This window comes from Nicotiana attenuata, unplaced genomic scaffold, assembly GCF_001879085.1.
Source record: "Nicotiana attenuata strain UT unplaced genomic scaffold, NIATTr2, whole genome shotgun sequence".
Lineage (NCBI taxonomy): Eukaryota > Viridiplantae > Streptophyta > Magnoliopsida > Solanales > Solanaceae > Nicotiana > Nicotiana attenuata.
The window spans coordinates 639,834-663,096 of NW_017670278.1; the positions used below are offsets into that span (position 1 = coordinate 639,834).

The 23,263-nt window shown below is 37.2% G+C and overlaps 1 protein-coding gene and 1 long non-coding RNA gene across 2 annotated transcripts; one reads left to right on the plus strand and one right to left on the minus strand.

Annotated features, from left to right (window-relative positions):
- The first annotated feature begins 143 nt into the window (after positions 1–143).
- On the plus strand, positions 144–2,162 carry LOC109237142. Its single transcript, XR_002069602.1, has 4 exons — positions 144–889; positions 991–1,044; positions 1,446–1,519; positions 1,971–2,162. It is a non-coding gene; the product is annotated as an uncharacterized LOC109237142 (long non-coding RNA).
- Positions 2,163–18,446: 16,284 nt separating this feature from the next.
- Positions 18,447–22,938, minus strand: LOC109237153 (type I inositol polyphosphate 5-phosphatase 2-like). The gene is made up of 10 exons (XM_019403413.1): positions 22,753–22,938; positions 22,575–22,680; positions 22,332–22,491; positions 22,150–22,254; positions 21,320–22,073; positions 20,916–21,106; positions 19,699–19,807; positions 19,385–19,533; positions 19,065–19,311; positions 18,447–18,926 (listed from the first exon to the last, which is right to left on the minus strand). The coding sequence occupies exons 1-9, from the start codon at positions 22,786–22,788 to the stop codon at positions 19,110–19,112; spliced, it is 1,812 nt and encodes a 603-aa protein (XP_019258958.1). The 5' UTR covers positions 22,789–22,938; the 3' UTR covers positions 18,447–18,926; positions 19,065–19,109.
- Positions 22,939–23,263: the final 325 nt, after the last annotated feature.

Sequence of the window (23,263 nt, forward strand, 5' to 3'; positions counted from 1 at the left end):
AGCAGCAATTCCACCATTGACAACCATTAAAAAGGTTTGAAGCTTTGAATTTGAATTTGGGTTTTCAAAAATCATTATTTGTCTGGATTGGGTGTTGTTGCAAATAATTGGGAATATAGTTTGGAGTTTATATCTCGATTTTGATGGATTTTGGTGAAGATTAGACTTGGTTTTGGCTGAATTTCAGATTGAAACTCGAAGAAAAAGAAGAAGATTCTTACAATTCACATTGATTGTCCACTCAGTTGTATGCCTTTAAGTTTGGTAATTGTGCCTTTATAAATGATTGTAAATAAATCTCCTTGTAGTCTTAAGTTTTGAAAGGGAAATTCATATTCCGTGAAACATCCTCTGTACAATAGATTTAAGTATCTTCTCTACCACTGAGTTGTGCTTCTATTGAGTGAGAACTGAATAAATCAGTGTCTGCATATGTAATTTAAGGTTGAATCTCTAACAACATGAGAATGGTGATTGAGTATAAGGTGTGTGAGCTCTTAATACCTTCTTTCTATTCTGTATGAACCAGATAGAGGAGATTCAGATGTCACTGCTACCAAGGCAACTCGATAGTAAAAGACAGCTGAAGTGTAGTTACTTTAACTATTTATGATTCTAATATCATGATTCTTTGACTCAAAATCAAATTTTGCTTAGTATTATAGAGCTTCAAATAACAATAAAATTCTAACTTAGAGGGGCTTTCAAGAGCACTTAGTTACCAACATGACATTCAAAGATAAAGAGTAACTCTTTTTTTCCTATAATAATTGATGCCATGGTATGCACACATCCTGTAAATAAAAATACTTATGTTGTAGGTGTCTGTGAGGAGAAGCCAGAAGTTATCTGACAAGATTACATAAACTAGTTTCTCCTTTATAGCAAGGTAATCAATTACTACAAGTAATTCTATTTACTAACTAGTTTCACACTTTATATTTAAGTATGTACTAGTTAATATCTAAAGAAGGTTTGACTCAAGTGCAGATGGGCACACGTTAGTACTGCATGAAGCTGCAATATCTGGCAATGCTCTTCATGGTAAAAATCTCATCTGATATGTTGCTAATACATTTTGCACATGTGAGTGGTGCATTATATTTATCGTACGATTGATAATTGATATGTTAATTTGATAATCTCATTATATGATTCATTAAAAGGTGATATGGAAAATTACTCATAAGAAACTTGTGTCTTTAAAAAAAATATAAAATTGCAACATCAACTTGGAATTGTAATTCTACCTATTTATATCCTGCCACTGTCATAGGAAATAATGTGTATATGGATAGTTAGTTTATCAAGAATTTAGTAAAATTCTAGTAATAGCCTTTTAGAAGGCATTGTAACTTTCTTGATGTTTACTCTCTTCTTCCGCATTTTGCTAAATTAATGAAGATATGTCAACTCTTAGTTTATCTTGCTGATTGAAATTTCAGGGACGGCCAAAAGGAGTCACTCCTAAATTCAGCCTGGCACTGCTCGTCCCAGGTGATCTAAACTGCTTGTCCAGGTATATCCTTTTGCCATTTTAATATTATTTTTTGCTTTACAAGTTGTACAATACATTATGCTCAGCGCTTTGAATTTTTCTCTGAACTTTCAACAGTATGGAATACCATGATTTATTTGGAGGTTCTGCTAGTTTGCTAAGAGATGTTTCCAATTTCATTAGAAGTCACAATTTTGAGAATGCTTAGGGCAGTACCCAAGACCTTAATGTCAATCAGTTTTGGTTTAATTAAGATGCCATAAAAGGAAGGATAATGCTTAAGGCAGAGATGAAGGTTTACTGGTGTCGGCAGTAGTGGTTACTGAGTTCATTTCATAAGTCTATCTTGTATACAAGCTGATATGAACCTTAGTTGGATTTGATAAGTACTTCAATATTATAAAAAAAAAGTTGCTTTCTGTTATGAGGGTTATCAAAATGATCGTTGTCATTTTTGTTCTTTAAATTGCAGGGACAAAGGTTCATCGAAAAGGAAAATGATGTTGGCCAAGGAGGAATCCATAGACAGCTGATTTTATTTTCCATGTTTATGCACAATTGAATGTATTATGGAGTGTTGTATACTTTGTAGAATAGATGGTAATGAAAAGTTCTATGTCATTTCGTTCAATTGTATTTGGTGGTGTTTCTTATAATATGATATGTTGTTGGGTAAAGTAGTAAAATGTATCTGCCAATTAATTTTTTTTTTTTCAAAAAAAAGATACTTCGGGTGGCGACCCAAGTTGCCACAGAAAATAGATTTCAAGGGCACCACAAGAAAAAAAAAAAAAAAAAACTTTTTGTGGCAGCTTGCTGTCGCTACTGAAGGTTTTTGGTGGCGAATTAATCGCCACTAAACGTAGCTTCATCATTGGCAACCCATTTTTTGAAGCACTTTCGGGGGTCATCTTTTGTGGCGACCCTGAATGGTCGCCGCTAATATCCTCTTAGTATAGTCAACGACCACGTGGTCGCCACGGCGTCGCCACGAATACCATTTGTGGCGCCTTTTCTAGTTTTAGTGGCAATACTTGTCGCCACCGAAAGCCCGATTTCTTGTAGTGAGACATGACATACATTATATTGCAGAAATTGTAGAAAAATTATAGAAAATTCTAGACTGTTGTTTATTTATTTTTCTTTTATTCATTTAACTATTGTATGAAAGTTGAACAACATTGTATAAAAATTATATTTAAGTGGTATATATTGTAGTTGTATATAACTGAGTAGGAATAATGTACGCAAATTGTAGATAATTTGTAGATAAGTTATATAATATATAATTAGTTGCATGAAATTCGTTTTTACTATGTATAAATCAGATACAAAATATACAAAAGACATATTGTATAAATTTTATATAAAATTTGTATTTAAGTTGTATGTTATTGTAGTTGTATTTAACTGGGTGGAAATAATGTGTGAAAGTTGTAGAAAATTATAAATAAGTTGTATAATATATAATTAGTTGTATAAAATTTATTTTTACTATGCATAATTAGTTGTATGAAATTTGCTTGTCTTGGTATACTTGTCCTACTTCAATAAAACTTGGTGTACTATCTATTATTATTATACTTTCATATTCCTCTATAACAGAAAATGTTGGCATATCAAGTAACTTTAGTGTCCCAGACGAACCTGCATGAAAATAAAGATAAATTCTATTATGAACAGTTTGTAGAAATTTTGTAGATAATTTGTAGAAACATTGAAATTCTGTATTTCATATTAATTCTTCAAATGATATGTAATTTTATTGTAGAATAAATGTAGAAATTTTGTAGATATTGTGAAAATCCATACTGATATATATATTTTACTCTGACATGTAGTTTATTTTGTAGATAAAATATAGATAAAGTGTAGCACATTGATATATAGAGCCGTCAATATGGGCTTGGCCCGTTGGGCCAGCCCAGCCCAGCCCGTGATTTAGCAGGGCTGGGCTAGAATTTTTGGAGCCCATTTAAAAATGAGGCTTTTAAGCCCGGCCCGAGTAAGCCCGTGGCCCGTGAGGCTTTACTGAGGCTGGGCTGGGCCGGCCCGTAGGTCTAATAAAAATACGTATTTAAAATGTATAAAATATAAAAAGCATATGACACAAAACATAACAAGAAGAGTATCCCAAATGTAGATGTTAATTAGTCTTAATATTTAACTAATTAATATTGCATACGAATTGTAGATGTAGATGAAAGTGAAGATGTTAAGACAACCTTCTCACAAGCGGATTCAAATGTGTTTGATGAAGATGATGTGTTGGATATCCCATGAGCGTCATTGACGTTCTCTCGAATAGTTTGTTTGAGTTTTTACTTTTAGTGAATGAAATATAGTCATGTCTTTTATTTTTTTAGTGTTTATTGTGATATATTAGAACCGTATAAAAAGTTATTTTAAAATATTTATCTTTTTTAAGTATTTATTTACTTTTATTGTGATATATTAGAACCAATAAGATTTTTTTTAACTTTTAAATATTTATCTTTTTTAGTTTTGAACTTAAAGAAAAAATATAAAATTATATTTTAAAAATGATGGGCCGGCCCGTGGGGACCCGTAGCCCACATAGGGCTGGGGTGAGCCGACCATTATAAGGTCCATCAAAATGGTGGGCTAGCCCAGCCCAGCCCGTCAATTGCTAAAGCCCACGTGGGCTGGGCTGGGCTAGCCCGGCTAGCCCAGCCCCCCATATTGACAGCTCTATTGATATACAACCAAAATTTAATAGAATTTGTCTGTGCAGCAACAAATTTCAACGTTTACTTAACTCAAAACGTTTCTTTTTGTCTCGAATGTCATAAAATAATTTGTTGGTGCTCTAGTGGTGGGCTTTGATTGGAAGAGATGATGAGAGGAAAATGGTGATAAAAGAAATTAAAATTGATAATAAGGTTACACTTTGAGATTTAAAAAATTTTAATAAAGAAAGAAAAAACTGATTGGAATTTGGAAATACAGTTGAACGAGTGACATGCAATGCGTTCCTTACAGTAGTGGCGAGGTATTTAAGTTAAAAAAATACTCACGAATATAACCTATGCAATTTGTAAGCAAGAGAAATAACAAGAGGAAAGACGAGTAATAGTGAAAGAATCAAATAAGAGAGATAACAAGCATGATTTTTCAAACATATCAACCAAATCTTTCTCAATAAGTCAAGTTCATGAGGCAGATACGATGTCCATAAACTACATGAACCATATTCATATTTCCTCATAATAAGAAGAATGTGTACAAGATATCAAATTAAATGGTACGAAAACACCCTTCATACATTTATCTCATCTTCACCAAGCACGGAAACATCCTTCGTGCAATACCATTCTCTCTTACCAAGCATATGTATACCATTCCAAACAAGGTAGAAGGTATATAGCTAACAGTGGAAAACAAGGTGGAAGACATGCAGCTAACCATAATAAACAAGATAGTAGGCACAGATGTAACAACAAAAACAAGATAGAAGGTATATATATATAACGATAGCAAATAAGGTAGAAGGCATATATGTAACAATAACAAATAAGGTAGAGGGCATATATGTAACAATAACAAATAAGGTAGAAAGCATATATGTAACAATAACAAACAGGTAGAGGAAAATATGTGTATGAGACGAAAGGAGAAACATCATAAAATGCATGTCTCTCGTCCTCGGCTGCACGGAAATATCCTTCATGCCAATATCATATCAAGTCGCATGAAAATACTCTTCGTGCATATATCATATCAAATCGTATAGAAACATCATTTGTGTGTATATCACTCATCCTCACTGCACAGAAACACCCTTCATGCAATTTAACTCATCCTCACCAAGCATGTGTATATTAGTACCAAGCAAGGTGTAACGATCCGACTAGTCGTTTAGAGCATTTGTACTTCGCTCGGTTGTTTGAGGGCATGAGTAGCTCCGTATGATGTATTATGACTTATGTGGATCGTCGGTTTGATTTTCAGGTTATTCAGAATTGATTTGGAAGAATGAATCTCAGTTTGAAGCTTTAAATTTGAAAGGTTTGACCAAGTTTGACTTTTTAGTATTTGAACTCGGATTAGATTTCTGATGGTTCTGTTGGCTCGTTGGGTGATTTTGTACTTAGGAGCGCGTCCAGATTGTGATTTGGAGGTCCGTAGTAGAATTTGGCTTGAAATGGCGCAAGTTGGAATTTTGGAAAGCTTGACCAGGAGTGGACTTTTTTATACCGGAGTCGGATTTCGATTCCGGAAGTTGGAGCAGGTCCGTAATGTCAAATGTGACTTGTGTGTGAAATTTGAGGGTTTTTGCCTAAAGTTTCATAAAGTGAATTTTGAAGTTTTGAAGATCGAATCAGAGTTGGATTGGATGAAATTAGTATGGTTGGACTCATAATTGAATGGGTTGTCGGATTTTGTGAGTTTTGTCGCGTCCGAGATGCGGGCCTGGGTTGGGCTTTTTGGCCAATTTTGGGCTTTTTATTAATGATTCGACCTTTTTCGATTGGGATTGGTTCCTTTAGCATTGTTTGATGTATTTGAGTTGTTTGTGGTTAGTTTCGAGTCGTTCGGAGGTCGGAACGTGCGTGATGGCATTCCTGGAGCATTGCTTGGCTTGCTCGGCGTTGAAATTGGCTTTTTTGGGATAAGTAACTCTTCTAAACTTAGTGCTGAGGGTATGAAACCCCAAATTATATGTTGTGTGATTGGTATTGAGGTGACGCACATGCTAGGTAACGGACGTGTGGACGTGCACCCTATGAATTGTGACTCTATAGTTTTCCCTGGCACTGTTTAGTGGCCCTCGTTTGTTGATATCTGTGTTTTCACCATGTGAATAATTAATTGAGCTGTCAATCATGCTAGATATCATGTTTAGGCTTTATGTTGATATTGTTAGGACCCATAGTGGTCGTTTCTTGTTGTCACCTCACTGATTTCATTGATATTTCGTACTTAGTCATATTCATGCATTCATATCATATCTCAGTCTCAGTTGTTACTTATTGATACATCATATCATTTTTTTCGAGCCAGTTTCATGACATTGAGAGCCCAAGAGACTGGAGAGATTGATGACTGAGTGAGGCCGAGGGCCTGATTGTAAGGATATTTATGGTATCGGGCTGCACGCCGCAACATGTTTTATTAATTTATGCCTGAGTGAGGCCGAGAGCCTGATTGTGAGGATATTTATGGGATCGGGCTGCACGCCGCAACATGTTTTATTGAGTTACGCCATGATTGTCTTGTAATAGCGCTTGGGCTGAAGGAGCCCCTCCGGAGCGTGCACACCCTCAATGAGCGCAGGTACCTACTAAGTGCATGCCGAGTGCCGAGTGACGAGTGACTGGGAGGACTGGGTGACTGTGAGGACTGAGTGATTGTGAGGGCTGAGTGACTGTGAGGACTGAGTTGCTGTGTGGATTGAGTGAATTGATACTCTGAGAGTATGCATATGGTTTTATTACTGAGTCACATCGCATTTGACATGCACATGACATACAAGCATAGAGATGCATTTTCCTCATGCTATACGGTATTACGCCATTCATGACTTTTTACACACATTGATATGTGGGCATAGAGAGGTAATTCACACATGCTATCTAGAAAGAAAATGAAACATCATATTTACTGTTGAAAGGATTTCTGGGAAAAGTTACAATTTTCAAACTTACTCATATTCTTGACGATTTCGGTAAAGGATTTGGGCTTTTATTGGTATACTTGAAAAGCGGAACTGTTTTCGGAAAGCTATGAAAAGGATGATCACTTTATCTTTGAGTTATTTCTTTATTTATTTGCTTTACACTGTTATGAACTGCTATTTGTTTATTGGTGTTGGACCCGACCTATGTTCCAGCTCGTCACTCCTTTCAACCTGAGGTTAGGTTTGTTATTTTTTGAGTACATGGGGTCGGTTGTACTCATACTACACTTTCTGCATATCGCGTGCAGATCTCGGATGCCGATGTTGCTGTGTTCGATGAGAGTTGGATTGGGAGATGTGCATGCGTCCATGTTGTATCTGCCTCTTGTTCATGGTAGCCTTAGATTTTAAAACTCTTTTATGTACTTTTAAAAAAAAATGCATTTAATTCATATCGGGTTTGTAAATTCTATTCTTAGAAGCTCATAATTCGTACTACCAGTCCTTGAAAAATGTATAAGATTTAGATAAATAAATCAGTTGCAGTAATCAGGACTTTCTCTCTCTAGACTTTCTCTCTCGGCACACGATTGTGTGCATGCTATCCTGCACTGATCAGAAATGGGAGAGGACGACCAAAGAAGATGGTAACAAAGGTTCAGCTAGCTGAATTCATAGCATCAGGAAGTAGGAGTGAAAATCTGGGGAGGAATTGTGAAATTGATTCACAAGTAGTAGCCCTAAGTTGCGACAAAGGAACACCAGTGATTTCGACAAATTCTGTAGGATCGAGCAACATGCAGATGAAATTAACACAGGATCTGGGAATTTTGAGTCCTAATGATTCTACACCTCAATCAGCTGCTGGGAAGACATGTATGGGAAATCTAGAAGTAAACACTGTTCCATCAAAGGAAGCATCGAGTAGTCTGAAGGAGAAGAGTATCATAGAAGAAACGAGCATAACAAAGCATTCGAAGGAGCAACAAACACAAAATCAGACTACAACAAAGGCAATAGATCAAGAGGCAGCAAAAGCAGAGATTGGACAGAATGAGAAAAAACAGACAAATCTATTCACTGGAAACAAAATGGCTGCAAGAGGAATGGATCTAGTTTTCATACAACCTACCATTCATGATGGGGTTAAAAAGGTACAATTACAACACGAGGAAATGGAAGTGGAAAATGCAAAATGGCAAAAGGCTATAATAGTGTATGTTATTGGAGAATCACCTTCAATAGGAGCTATGGAGAGATTTATAGCTACGCAATGGAACTTTGCTGCTAAACCTTCAGTTTTCTATCACAATGAAGGTTACTTTGTTATTCTATTCAATAGCATGGATTATAATAATGCAGTACTGTACTCAGGACCATATACCATGGGAGCAAAGCCATTGATTCTAAAGTCATGGTCAGGAGACTTCAATTTGTATAATGAATTTCTGAAAACTATTCCACTATGGGTGAGCTTTCCTAATCTTCCTTTGAATTGCTGGGGAAGGATGACTCTAAGCAAAATTGCTAGTGGATTGGGATATCCTTTATATGCTGATGAATGCACAAGTAATGCATCTAGAATCTCTTATGCCCGAGTGCTCATTGAAATGGACATTAGCAAGGAGTTACCCAAGTGTATTAAAATACAAGATCCTGCAGGAAAAGAGTTTGAATAACTGGTGGAGTATGGCTGGTGCCAAAATATTATAAAAAGTGCTTGATGGTGGGACATGATTGTGATGGAGAACAAGGAAAAGTTGGAGCAGACAAAAGGAATATGCAAAGTGAGCAGCAACAGCAAAGACCAGTAATGCCTAAGCAACAAGGAAGGAATGTTAATGTAAATGGTAATATGCAGCAGCCAAGGAAACTAGTAACTCGATGGGTGGCAGTAGGGCCAACAAAGCAAACAGAGGAGGACACAGGCAAGCAAATAGTTCAAGTCCAGCAGAATGATCCACAGAAGTCCAATGAAGATCAACAAGTGTGGACAAAAGCAAAAGGCAGAGGAGGAATGACAAGTCCAATACAACAAGTTTTCATTACTAATAATGGCTTCTCTCCATTAAGAGAGGAAACAATTGAGGGCAATACAAGTTGGGCAGATGATGATAAAGCTGGAAGCATTATGGGAGAAGTTGAAGGGAAAGCACCATCCAATCCTAAATCTATATGAAGATAGCTACATGGAATGTAGGGGGCTTCAATAATGTACATAAGCAGAAGGAGATGAAAACTTTCTTGAAAAAATAAAAAATTAGTCTTATAGCAATAGTAGAACATAGAGTGCAGAATAATAAAGAAAAGGAGATCATTAATAAATGTGCACCAGGATGGAGTTGGTGTTCAAACAGATCAGCTAATGAGAAAAGGAGAATATGGATCCTATGGGATACAAATAGTATTCAGTTCACTTTGATTCAGACTCATACTTAGTACATCCATGGCATAGTTGAAAATAGCAGTTCTAGCAAACAATTTGCTTTTATAGCTATTTATGAATTGCATACCATTGCACATAAGTGTGACATGTGGGAAGTATTAAGGAGAATAGACTCTCAGATGACTAACTCCTGGTTAATCATGGGAGATTTTAATGCAGTAATGGACATTGAAGATAGGGTAAATGGTACAATAGTACAGGAAACTGATATCAAAGATTTTAGGTCTCTAATGGAGGATTGCAGATTTGAATGAATTGGGAACTGTGGGTAGATCTTATACATGGACAAACAGCCATGTTTATAGCATAATTGACAGAGCTATTTTTAATGCCCACTGGATGATAAACATGCCACTAATGCAAGTTTGTGTGATGGACACTCAGTTTTCTGATCACTCTCCATTGTGTATAGAGCTGGAAGCAGAAATGGAACATAAAGGGAAACCTTTTAAGTTTTTCAATTGTCTAGCTGAGCATCTAGAATTAGAAAGTATAATTAGAGACAGATGGAACAAGGATAATAGAAGTATGAAAGATGTCTGGTACAATCTGAAAAGTGTCAAAGTAGCCCTTAAGAGTCTGAACAAGAGGGAGTTTGCCAGTACAACAAATAAGGTGCAATAATTAAGGGAAGATTTAGCCAACATCCAACCACAGATGAGAACCACTACAACAACAACTGATATGCTTGAATCAAAGAAAAACACAAAGAAGCAACTTGAGAAATGGAGTACAATAGAGGAAAGCATTATAGACAAAGATCTAGAATCAAATAGCTCTAATTGGGTGATCCCAACACAACCTTTTTCTTTGCAAGCATGAAAGGGAGAGTAGCACAGAATCAGATCAAATTCCTAACTGAAGAAAATGGAAGACTGATCAACAATCCAGAAGGTATTGAACAAGAAATAGTGGGGGTTCTACAGAGGATTGCTAGGAAGATCTACTAATAGCATACCTGCTATTAATCCTAGCATAATGAGGAAAGGACCAGGGCTTACAAGGTGTCAGCAGCTACAATTTATTGCTCCTTTCACTAATGAAGATGTGATGAAAACACTGCACGGGATAGGAGATTCAAAGGCACCAGGTGGGGATGGGTTTAATGCATACTTGTACAAGAAGACTTGGCACATAGTTGGAAAGGATATTAGAAAGGCTGTTTTGAAATTCTTTGATGAAGGGCTAATGTACAAACCAGTAAACAGCACAACAGTTACTCTAATCCCAAAAGTGAAAAATCCCTCTTCTGTAAAACAGTTCAGACCAATATCCTGTTGTACTATCATATACAAGATCATCTCCAAAATGCTCACAAGCAGGTTACAACCAGTAATGGGGTCCCTAGAAGATATGAGTCAAGCAGTATTGGTACCAGGCATAATATTGGGTGATAATGTTCTATTGGGGCATGAACTTGTTAAAGGCTATGGGAGAAAAGGTGTATCACCTAGGTGTATGGTAAAGATTGATATGCAAAAGGCGTATGCCTCTATAGAATGGAATTTTCTTGAACAAGTTCTCACAGAAATGAATATCCCAGGAAATTTTCTTTCATGGATCATGGCATGTGTTACTACAGTGTCCTATACTATAGTTGTAAATGGAAAGCCAACAAGTCCCTTTGATGCAAGAAGAGGAGTTAGACAAGGAGACCTATTGTCACCATATCTCTTTGTTCTAGCCATGGAGTATCTCACTAGAATTTTAAAGACTCTTAAGGAGAAGCCTGATTTCAACTACCATCCCAGGTGTGAGAAGTTGAACATTGTTCAGCTCAGCTTTGCAGATGACTTGTTGCTGTTCTGTAGGGGTGATGTGGTATCCATTCAGCTACTATATGAGTGTTTTGATCAGTTTTCAAGAGCCTCAGGTCTGATTGCAAATCAAGACAAAAGTTCCATATACTTTGGAGGGGTTGCAGAGAATATTCAGCAACAAATTATCCAATGCTTAGGCTTTTCTACAGGATCCCTACCTTTCAGGTATTTAGGAGTCCCATTGAGTACTAAAAGGTTATCCATAACCCAATGTCAACCTCTGCTAGATAAGATGTTAGGCAGAATCAAACACTGGACAGCTAAATTCCTATCATATGCAGGAAGGTACAATTGATCCAAAGTGTATTGTTTGCTATTCAATCATTTTGGTCCCAAATATTTCCTCTACCTAAGAAGATCATTCAAGGAATTGAGACAATTTGTAAAAGGTTTCTATGGATAGGTGAAACAGAGAGCAGGGCTAAAGCTTTAGTAGCTTGAAAGCAATTGTGTTGGCCAAAGTCTACAGGGGGTTTGAACATAACAGATATCTTAATATGGAATAGAGCTGCGTTGATAAAAAATCTATGGAATCTAAGCAAGAAGAAGGACCGCTTGTGGATACAATCGATTCACACGTACTATATCAAGCAACAGGTAGTACGGAACGTGAATGCTAAACAAGCCTCTTGGCTCACTCAGAAAATCTTAGGTGCTTCTAAATACTTGAATGAGGCAAATATAGGAGTAGAAGAAGTGATGAATATGAAGGATTACTCCATCAGGTTTGTATATGATAAACTCAGAGGTGAGCTACCTAAAGTGGAATGGAAGAGATTAATTTGTAATAACATCAGTAGCCCAAAATGGATTTTCATCTTGTACTTGGCAATTCTTGGAAGACTATACACGAGAGACAGATTACTGGGCTGGGGTATAGCAGTTTGTTCAGACTGCTCGTTATGTGGAAGAGTAACAGAAAGCCATGATCATATTTTCTTCAAGTGCAATTATTCAACAATAATATGGAGGAAGCTACTACAATGGCTGGGGATAACAAGAGATGTGCAGGGGTGGAATGCAGAGATTCAATGGGCTATAAGGCATGCAACAGGGAAGAAGCAAATATGTGTAATCTATAGAATGCTGCTAGCTTGTACTGTGTACTACATTTGGAAGGAAAAAATTGGAGAACATTTCGAGGAACACAAAGGAGTTGCGAGGAGTTGATCAGAGTGATAGTTCAAGAGATGCACTGTCGAGGAAGTTTGAATTCTAAGATAGTTAGGAAATTGCAGGATTTCAACTTTTATCCATAGATATTGTAGTTGAGTAGTCATGTAGAAATGAGGGCACTAGATTTGGGGCTGCATGTCCAAATCTAAGTGAGTTTTGATAGGTTTTTTTGCTATACTTGTAAATATTTCCCTAGTAATAATAAAATTAATTACAAAAAAAAAGATTTAGATAATTCCTTTGTTTAATTATTTTATTAAGTTAAATGGAAATGATAAATTGTTAATTGACTTACCTAGCGGGTGGGGTTAGGTGCCATCACTACTAGTGGATGTAAAATGCATAAATACAATGAAAATAGATGAGCACACATAATACGTTTTGTGAGAAATAATCATAGCTATCGTAAAAATAGGCAAGCCAATATTTCAAGATCCGGTCCAAATATCACAACAAATTCTGCACATGATCCTTAACATGAATAAGAAGGCTCACGTAGCCCAATGATGACAGGTAATAGGTACGTGCTCATAATATAAAGCATGACTATGATCGAATCAATCATATCAATAACTTCAAGAATACCCCATCATACTCATTTAATCGGCCATATGTTTAAATATGATTTCTAGCATGGATAATTATACTCACATAGGCATAAAATTAATGAACATAACTTACAAAGATTATAAAGTTCATCAAGACACAAAGGAGCATATAATCTACGCCGAGCATGGATAACTTCAACACATGCATAAACGCTCGTCATCTCACATATACATCACCTCGCATACAATAAACAATATCATTTGTTGGGAAAAAAGTTTCTCAAATCAAAGCTAGGAAAAATACTTACCTTATTCCGGAACAAGTTCGACGATTCAATACTGATTTTTCTAATTCCCTAAAAAAGATCAAAACCTAGTCAAACATTATATAAGAAAGTCAAATAATGCTAAAGAAAATATCCCCAATTAATAAATATTCAATACTTAATGAAATCCCAAAAGTCAAATTGGGGTTTTGTCACGATTCAAATTTTCCACCGTCGGGATCGTGATGGCGCCTAACATTGTACTCGCCAGGCAAGCCAATGGTACAAAATATTTCACCTTTTCCTTTATCTTTTAGTAATTAAAACTTAACAAAGGAGATCAACGGAAATAAATGCGGAAGAACGCAATTTAAAAGATTTTCTTTATACCAATAGTGAAAACCGAAATAAATTCCACCCAAAAACTGGTGTCACAACTCAAGAACAGTATACGAATACGACAAGTATTGGTTTGAAAGGAAAATATACATCTGCCTCGGAGAAAAGCAAAACAGAATGCAGTAAAGATAGAAAGGGGATGCCAGAGCCTGCAGACGTTTGTAGGACTACCTTGGGTCTCTGAAAGCAGTGATAGCGACCAACCACTCGATTAGCCACTAGCTCCGAAATCTGCACAGAAAGTGCAGGGTGCAGTATCAGTACAACCGACCGCATGTACTGGTAAGTGCCGAGCCTAACCTCGACGAAGTAGTGACGATGCTATGGCGGGGCATACAACATATACAACCTGCAACAATTTATACTAAACAGAAAGGAAATACATAATTAATAAAGCAATACCTAGCATTAAGTAAATTCGGAACCCAGTGGTTCTACTAGTATTCGGCTATAACCAATCTTTAAGGGTGTTTCAACATCACGGTAATGGACCTCAACAGAAATGAATACATAACAACAACTGATGCGGCGTGCATCCCGATCCCATCATATGAACAACAACAATATCAATATTCACCCTTATTACTCCTTGTTGCGGCGTGCAACCCGATCCCACCAGTCCACCCTTATTACTCCTCAATATATCACCCTTATTCCTGCTGTTGCGGCGCGCAACCCGATCCCACCTGTCCACCCTTATTACTCCTTGTTGCGACGTGCAACCCGATCCCAATATATATATATATATGCAAAAGTGTTTCAAAATCAACTCAAATCCTCCACAGCACTTATTCCTCAAACCAATACAATGGAATATCACTACAACTGTAAAACTTCACCAGTTAAACTATACAACGAGACCAACCTAAGTATACGATGAAGCACCAATAACCAACATAATCCAACAATGTAATAAAAATGAAGCTACGAAACAAATAGTACTTCAATAGGAAAATCAACAATTAACATGAAATAATTAGGCATATAGGCATCGATAAACAAGTAGCAATTAAGGCAGGAAAGCATGATATAGGGGAACGAGGAAAGGAAACAGGCTACACAAGTAATTTGGCAACGCATAGGTGCTCGTCACCACACCTATATGCCACACACATGGTATTTCGCATAGTAAACAAGTCGGGGATCTCTAATCCCTCAAGTCAAGGTTAGACCAAACACTTACCTCAAGCCAACGGGCATTTTCAAAGCTCAATCGCCGCTTAACCTCTCGATTCCACCACCAATTCACGCGTATCTACCCATATTTAACTTAATAACATCAATAAACGCTAAAGAAACCAATTTCAATGCATAATCAAAGATTTCCCAACATTTTTCCCAAAAGTCAAAAATTGACCCCGGACCCGCTTGGTCAAAACTCGAAGTTCAGACCAAGACCCGATTACCCAGTCACCCCAAGCCCGGATATACAATTGGTTTTGGAATCCGACCTCAATTTGAGGTCTAACGCCCCAAATTTTGAAATTCCCAAATTTCACCCAAAAACACCCAATTTCCCATGAAAATCCCTAGATTTTGTGATGAAATCTTGTAAAAAGATGAAATAGATTAAAAGAAATGAGTTAGAAGTCGTTTACCTATGATTTGGGGAAGAACTCTTCTTTGGAAAATCGCCTATGGGAGCTTAGGATTTGAAAATTTGAGAAAATGAGTTGAAATCCCGTTTAAGTTATGTTTTACACAGTTGCAGGTATCGCATTTGTGATCACAGGTTCGCAAATGAGACTAATACTTCGCAAATGCGAAGCTTGGCCTGACCTGTTGCCTTCGCAAATGCGGCTACTGTTCAAGTCGCAATTGCGATAGTGAACTTCGCAAATGCAAATGTCCCCCTCCCTGCCCTCTGTCGCAAATGCGATAGAACTTCGCAAATGCGATGCTCGCATTTGCGAGCCAGACTTCGCAATTGTGAAGTCTGTAGATCTGCAACACACCAGCAAATTCCTTAAGTCTCAAAACACTCCGTAGCCTATCCAAAATTCACCCGAGCCCTCGGGGCTCCAAACCAACCATGCACACAAGTTTTAAAACATCATACGAACTTGCTCGCGCGATCAAATCGCCAAAATAACATCTAGAACTATGAATTCAACACCAAAACTCATGAAATATTCAAAATAGTTCAAACTTTCTAATTTCTCAACCAATGGTCCGAATCACGTCAAATCACTTTCGTTTTTCATAAAAATTCACAGATAAGGCTTAAATATTATAACGGAGCTCTACCGGGCTCCGGAACCAAGATACGGGCCTAATACCAACAATATCAAACATTATTCAATTTCCAAAAACCATCATATTTTTCAGTTAACAATTTTCTTCAAAAATTCATTTCTCGGGCTAGGGACCTCGGAATTCAATTTCGGGCATACGCCCAAGTCCCAAATTTTAGTACAGACCCTCCGGGACCGTTGAAACACGTGTCCGGGTTCGTTTACCAAAAATATTGACCGAAGTCAACTAAAATCATCTTTTTAAGCCAAAATCATCTTTTCTTAAATTTTTCACATGAAAGCTTTTCGGATACCCGCCCGGGCTACGCACGCAAATCGAGGAGAAATAAAATGAAGTTTTCAAGGCCTCAAAACACGGATCGAATTCTAAAATCATAATGGCTCATGACTTGTATTACCAGTCCTTGGGGTAGTTGTATTGAATTCTTTTGTAGTTTTAGTAATAATATTGACGATTTCTCATTATTGCAGTGACTTATACTGTTTGGCTTACCTAGCGGGTTGGATTAGGTGCCATCACGGCTTAGTGGAATTTTGGGTCATGACAAAACCAAAGCTAGGCAAGACACTACCTCATTCCGGAATAAATTCAACAATTCAATACCGCTTTTCCTTAGAAATTTCCCTCAAGACAATCAAAACCCAATTAAATATTGTCTAAGGAAGTCAAATAATGCTAAAGAAAATATCTCCAATTAATAAATGTTCAATCTTTGAGGAAATACCAAAAGTCAAGAAAAAGTTAACCCGAGCCTACATGGTCTAAATCCGAAACCAAGACTAAATCGAGATGACCCATTCTCCTGAGTCTAAATATATATTACTTTCAAGACCCGACCTCAAATTGAGGTCCAAATTCCCAAAATTAGCTCACTTAAGTTCAAGTCCAAAACCCAAGTTCTACACATTAAAAGTCCTTGATTTAGGGTGAAAATGTATGGAAAAATTATGGAAATAAATCAAAATCAAGTTAAAATTACTAACCTTAGAAGTGAGGATGAAAAATTCTTAAAAGTTGGATCTACTCAAAGTCTAGATCTAAAAAATGAAAGAAAATGAGCTAAAACTCGAAGTCTCTTACCCTTACCAGCCCTCAGATGTCGTAGGTGCGAGAAAAGCCTCGTAGAAGCTACACCGCAAGCACGACCAAATAGCTCGCAGATGCGAGCATGCATCAGTGCAGATATCGCGGGTACGACAATACCTTCACATATGCGGCCCATGCATCCGCGACAAAAGACCTAGAGATGCGATCATCCCCAGCGCTAAGCCTCTTTGCAAATGGAACTAGCATCGCAGATGCAGCTCCGCACCTGCGCAACTTACCATCGCAGATGCGCCAAGTCGCCAGGCTCCCCTTACTCGCAGATGCGAGCCAACCTTCTGCGGAATCGGCCTCACACTTGCGCACCTGATAATCACAGGTGCGATTTGAGCAGTCCAGCAACAGTAAATCACATCCAAAAATGCACGAAACCAATCCGAAACTCACACGAACCCGTCGGGACCCCAATCATCCCAAGAAATTTATATACCTAACATGAACTTGTCTGAAGGCTCAAAACACAAAAAATAACATCAAACAAGGATTCAACCATCAAATCAAGAATTTCAAAGGTTATAGAGTTCAAATTTCTAACTTCCGACAAGAAGCACAAAAATGACGGGTCATCCGAGATCCAAACCAAACATACGTATAAGTCCAAAACCCTCCTACAAAGCTAATAGAACCATCAAATCACCAATCCAAGGTTGTTTACTCAAAAGTCAACCATTAGTTAACTCCAACAACTTAAAGTTTCCAAAATAAGTATTCTTCTTCCAAAATTCTCCCAAACCTCTCGGTAATCAATACCAACTATAGATGCAAGTCATAAAACATCAAATGGACCTACTCAAAGTCTCGAATCACAAAACGGAACGTTAGAACTCAAAACGACCGATCAGGTCATGTCATTACAAGTCAGATGGGAATGTGTTAGGACTCGATAATAGGGACTTGGTCAAGCTCAATTTCTGACCTAATGTACCGATGAGGATGTCGTTGAAGTGGTTGAAAGCTAATTCTCGTACATTCTCAACTGTGATTGAGTCAAACTCCCTTTCTGCTGATCACTTCACTCTCCATCTCCCACTATTAATCTCAGTTGTCACAGGCCACAAGATGAAAACCTTTTTTCATTTTACAAGAATAGTGAATTATTCACCTCTTTGGTGACTTGGATCACATTATCTACAACTTTTGATCGCTTGTCCTCCAGCTATGTTGCTTGCTGTGGGTGTGAGTCCATGGAGATGGTTTATGCTCATATCAATTTACACAACTCTCTAAATTGGACTAAGAAATAAGACTTTCCCAGTCAGAACTCTCCTTCATGAGTTACTGTAGAGAATGCAATCAGTAAAGAAATTTTATTCAAGATGATCAGTTCAGTTGGTCATTTACAGGCAAAATATTACTTCTAGATAGAATTTACTAAACTATACAGCTATTCCCTTCTTTTCAATGGGAAATGTAAAGAAAGAAAGAGATGAGAAGAGAAGTAAGGAAAACCTTCGGATGAACTAAATTCACACTATTGGAAACAAGCCTATGAAAAATACAGTATAGGATAACCCCGATCAAAAATACAAGGGAAAATCACTAAAGAAAATTTCAGCGACAATATAGATTTATACAACATTAAACACATTTTGGTTGTAGCCAAGCTTTTGGTCGCTCGAGTATATGATGTTCATCCCTGAGAGATGATCACAGTCTAGTCTAGTGGATTATCTGTGTTACATACTTTCTTTAGCACGATGCAGTCTTATTTGTTGTATCTCTTCTCTTCCCAAGTTGTATTCTAGCAGTTTCTCCATTAATGGAATAATCATCTGTTAGAAGGAAACAGATAACAAGCTAACTGTCAATTTGTTGAGAAAAACAAGAAGCATTAATTTATTAGACTAATATGATTAAGGCTATTAAATAAAGGGTGTGCAAGAATGTTAATATAGACGATGTTAACTCACCTACTGTCAAGGTTGATAGCAAGTTGTTTGCAGAAGCTTCAAGTCTTACTCTCCAGTTTCAAGAAGAATCTCAGGATGTATAGCAGCGCTGTTAACATTTAGAACTCTCTGTAGCTTTCTGTGGTCAAATATTTCCACTTGTACTGAGAACATTGAACTTACAGGCCGATGATCTGACAGTCTTAGTTCTGCTCGCTTGTAGAAGAGCTGTTTTATACCATTTCCAAACCAGAGTATACGATCACACCTGCATGATGCGAAGAAAGAATCCTCAGTTGAATGTTGATGATTAGCTAAAGTTGTTCATTCTTTTCACTTACCATGCTGGTGATCTCTTCTTTTCCCCTTCTCTCGGAATTTCTCCATTGTATCTATCACTGTTGATTTCATACTTGTAAGTTGGTGCAAAGTTAATCAACCCTTCCTTCCAACCAGCAAAGACATGTCCATTTCGGAGCTCTTTGCTTAACTGTCCATATGATGAAATACTGTTTGTTACTGCAACTTTGCATAAAAATCAAACTGTCCAAGATGCCTCTAGTATGACTACTACCAAAATTTAATCATCTAACCTTTAAGATTTCCCTTCTGAAAATGATTCAGTTGGTTTTAATGATTTTTATTTACGACTCACCTGATCACTATTCAGAAGTTCATTCCACTGCTTTTTTGCGATATGCTTCCGTACCTCAGCATCTACCATACTGATTCGATAATTTAAATCTCCAAACCAGAATATCTGACTGTAGATAGATATTAAAGAAAGGTCATATGTATTAATATAGCCTCTTAACAGTTTGAAATGGTAAATGCAACTTTCATTACAACTCTAGTTTTACTTTTTCTGAATAACAACAGTTTTGGATATTCAATATGAATATTTCTTGTGTAACAATTAAGCCAGCCTGCTAGTGGTATTGTCTGCTGTGGGCCTAGACCCTCACGATTTAAAACGTGTCACTAGGGTCTAGGTAAGGCTGACACAAGAGTGACTCTGATACCATCTGTAACAAGCCAGTCCACTAGTGATATTGTCTACTCAGGACCTAGGTATCAGAGCCATTCTTGAGTCAGCCTTGCCGATAGTGAGTCAGAGTTCAACTGAGTTTATGCAAATCCCAGTTAGGCAGGGCAAACCTTAGTGCTGAGTCAAGGCGACTGAGCCCATAAGAGGGGTGTATGTAACACCTCAGACTTTAGACAGAGTCCCACATTTCGTATATAAGTTAACAAACCATAGACCCTAGTGACGCGTTTTAAACCCGTGAGGGCCTAGGCTCAAAGCGGACAATATCACTAGCGGGCTGGGCTGTTACATCTTGTCCCATTTTTTCCAAAGTATTGCATCTAATTAGCTCAATAGATTTTGAGCTTTGACAATTAAGATTTTTTTTTTTCTTCAGATAGCTAAGTCGTTCACGGACAAGCAATTTTGGTACTTCATAGAGGCGCTGACTATATAATGAAGGTTCATATTATTAGTAGTTGCCGAATTAACATCTCTAAAGATGAAATACTGAAATGATCTAAAAGTATTATCAGCAAATTTGGAACATAATCAGCTGTACATTTTGTAAATAGAATAACTATAGAAAGCAAGGAACCAGAAACTGATCTGATTTTATGTCTTTTTACTTGTGTGCGTGCATGATAAAATTAAAGCTCATGTTATATCAGTAAGCATGAAAATTATCTTCAAAATTTTTGTATTCAAACAGTCAACTCTTCCAACAAATAAAACTGCTCTTTCTTCTGTGAAGAGATCGAAGAGCCATGTGTCTATATAAGAAATAATATATATGTACCCGAGAATATGATGTGAACTCCTAAAGTGTCAACTTGAATACTTACTCATGAGATGGAATTGTTTGTGGTTCATCTGCATCTGTGTGAAATATGGATGAGAAACGAGTACGCCTCATGATTTCATTGACATCAGAGTTACGCCTTTGCTCAGCTCCATCCTTTTGACCAGATGACAAATGAGAACAAACAAAGCATAGCCGTGACTGGAAAAGAGACATGCTCACAGAAACAGATCCCTGTATATATAGCACCATCCATTAGTCAGTTGTTATTTGTATTCAAAGGGGGTAGCTTTGATTGGATTATGAATCATAATTTCAACGGATTGCCTTAGCTGATTGAAAAGGATCTACCAAGCATCAATTTCTTCTATAAAGTTAAATTGTACTTTCTAATATATGGTATGTGTGATACAATGAATATCTGTAGACTGAAAGAAGAAGTTATACCTTATTGCCCATGTACCCCATTAGTCCAATACCAACAGACGAGACTTGCAAGTTGTTTATGTGCCTCCTCAATCTTCTACGTACCCAAACTGATACATATATACCAACCATCTGCTTGCTCACAATACGAACATACATTCGACGTGTATGATTTAGAAGTGAACTTTCTTCTTTGTTGACCTCTGGAAATTCTTCACACAAGTCATTTTCCTCGTCAGGAAATTGATCAGAAAGAGAATCAACAAGATCTTGTTGATCCATCCACATTAATCCTAAGTTTCCTGAGCTTTGGTGCACCCTCTTTAACCCTCTGCCATCAAAAGCAAGAGGGTTGTCTATGCTACCAAAACCAACTCTCGCGCAACTACTCAAGACTCTCCTCAACTTGAAACTAGAAGAAAGAACTTGAGGTGTTGCATCAAGTGAACGTTCAGGCCAATCCAATCTACTATCACAATCAGTGCCATAGAAATGTATACTCTCTCCTAGGTTGTTTTCTCGAAACGAAGTTGTGTCCAGTGATGCATCTGCCATCATATCCAGTGCAGGAGTATCAACAACATCAGCAATTATGTCAGCAGCAGAAGAAGTCCTTAAAACTGGAGATGGTGGAGCACTATAACTCTTGATCGTAGTTTCAGGTTCTTGTGTCCTGTTTAATGTTCTTCGGATGATGGCTTCCCATTTAGGAACAGGTCTTCTATTTTCTGCTCCAAGTACATTTCCAGCACTCAGTGGGACCACCTCTTGGAAGCTGTAACCAAATGCAATATAGGTTTGAACTCATTTCTAATAAAGAAGATAGAAGGAGCAAATAGAAATAGATTTACCCAAGAATATAGATATCTGCAGGTTCTTGCATATGAATCCATTCATCAATGTCTAGATCCTCATCTGGAAGTCTTCCAGCCACATTCCAAGTACCTACTGTAACTCTGCAGAAAATCAGGGCTTATGTAAATCATCTCCAATTTGATTTTGATTTCAGGTCCCAAAAGAAATGCAAACTAACCTCACTTCTTTCTTGTTAATATACTCAACTCTCAACGTTTCTGATTTCCCTCTCCTGTGTCTTGGTTTCCCTGAGCAATACAATTCAGTTTGAGTCTCGCATTCATTAAGCTTCCCCCGTTTTCTATGTCCATGATCTTCAACCACCCTGAGAGACCAACCTGGAATTTTGGCAAGAAAACAACTAATCAAGCCTAGAACAAACAAACACCAAGAAAAAGATTTTCATGAATAATTTGGATACCATCATCCTCACTCTCCGTTTCAGTGTCAACTTCATCTTCACTGAAATCATACACTTTAGGAGCAATATTAAGCCATTTCTTCATCACAATGGAGGGCCAAAAGGCCTGCACCATACAATTGCCTCAGTTTACCATTGAAAGGAAATAAACAGAGTCAACAGACCATGAAAAAAATACCTGAGATCTCCTTCCTCTTCTGGCTTTCATTAGCATAACGCAAATGAACAAAGGCAGTGTCAATTTGTTCCCAAGAATGCCAACAGTGGCACAAAGGGTTAGACTGTTTGCAAGTGTTGTTGGACTTTAATACTATCTATTTAAATAGGTTGTCAATGGTCAGAGTTCTTTCCCCGGATGCCAAATACAAATGGAAACGACAGAAAGTATTAACAGATATATGCTGTACTCAACTTGTATTAAAAAAAGAAAAAAAGAAATCTTGAATGGTCCTCAATTGAAAACTGAAGTAAACACAAATTAAAAAAATATATAAAATATTCAGGGAAGTCATTTTCAATCACAAGAAATCTCCAGAAACTAGAACTTGACTAATGCTTGCTCTCCTAATAAATATAAGCCATTGACACCAATAGTTTAGGACAGATTTTATACTACTAAAATATTCCAAATGCAAATCAGCTGCTTTATTGCATGGTTGTAACTACAAGACAAAAGTTACAAAATTCAG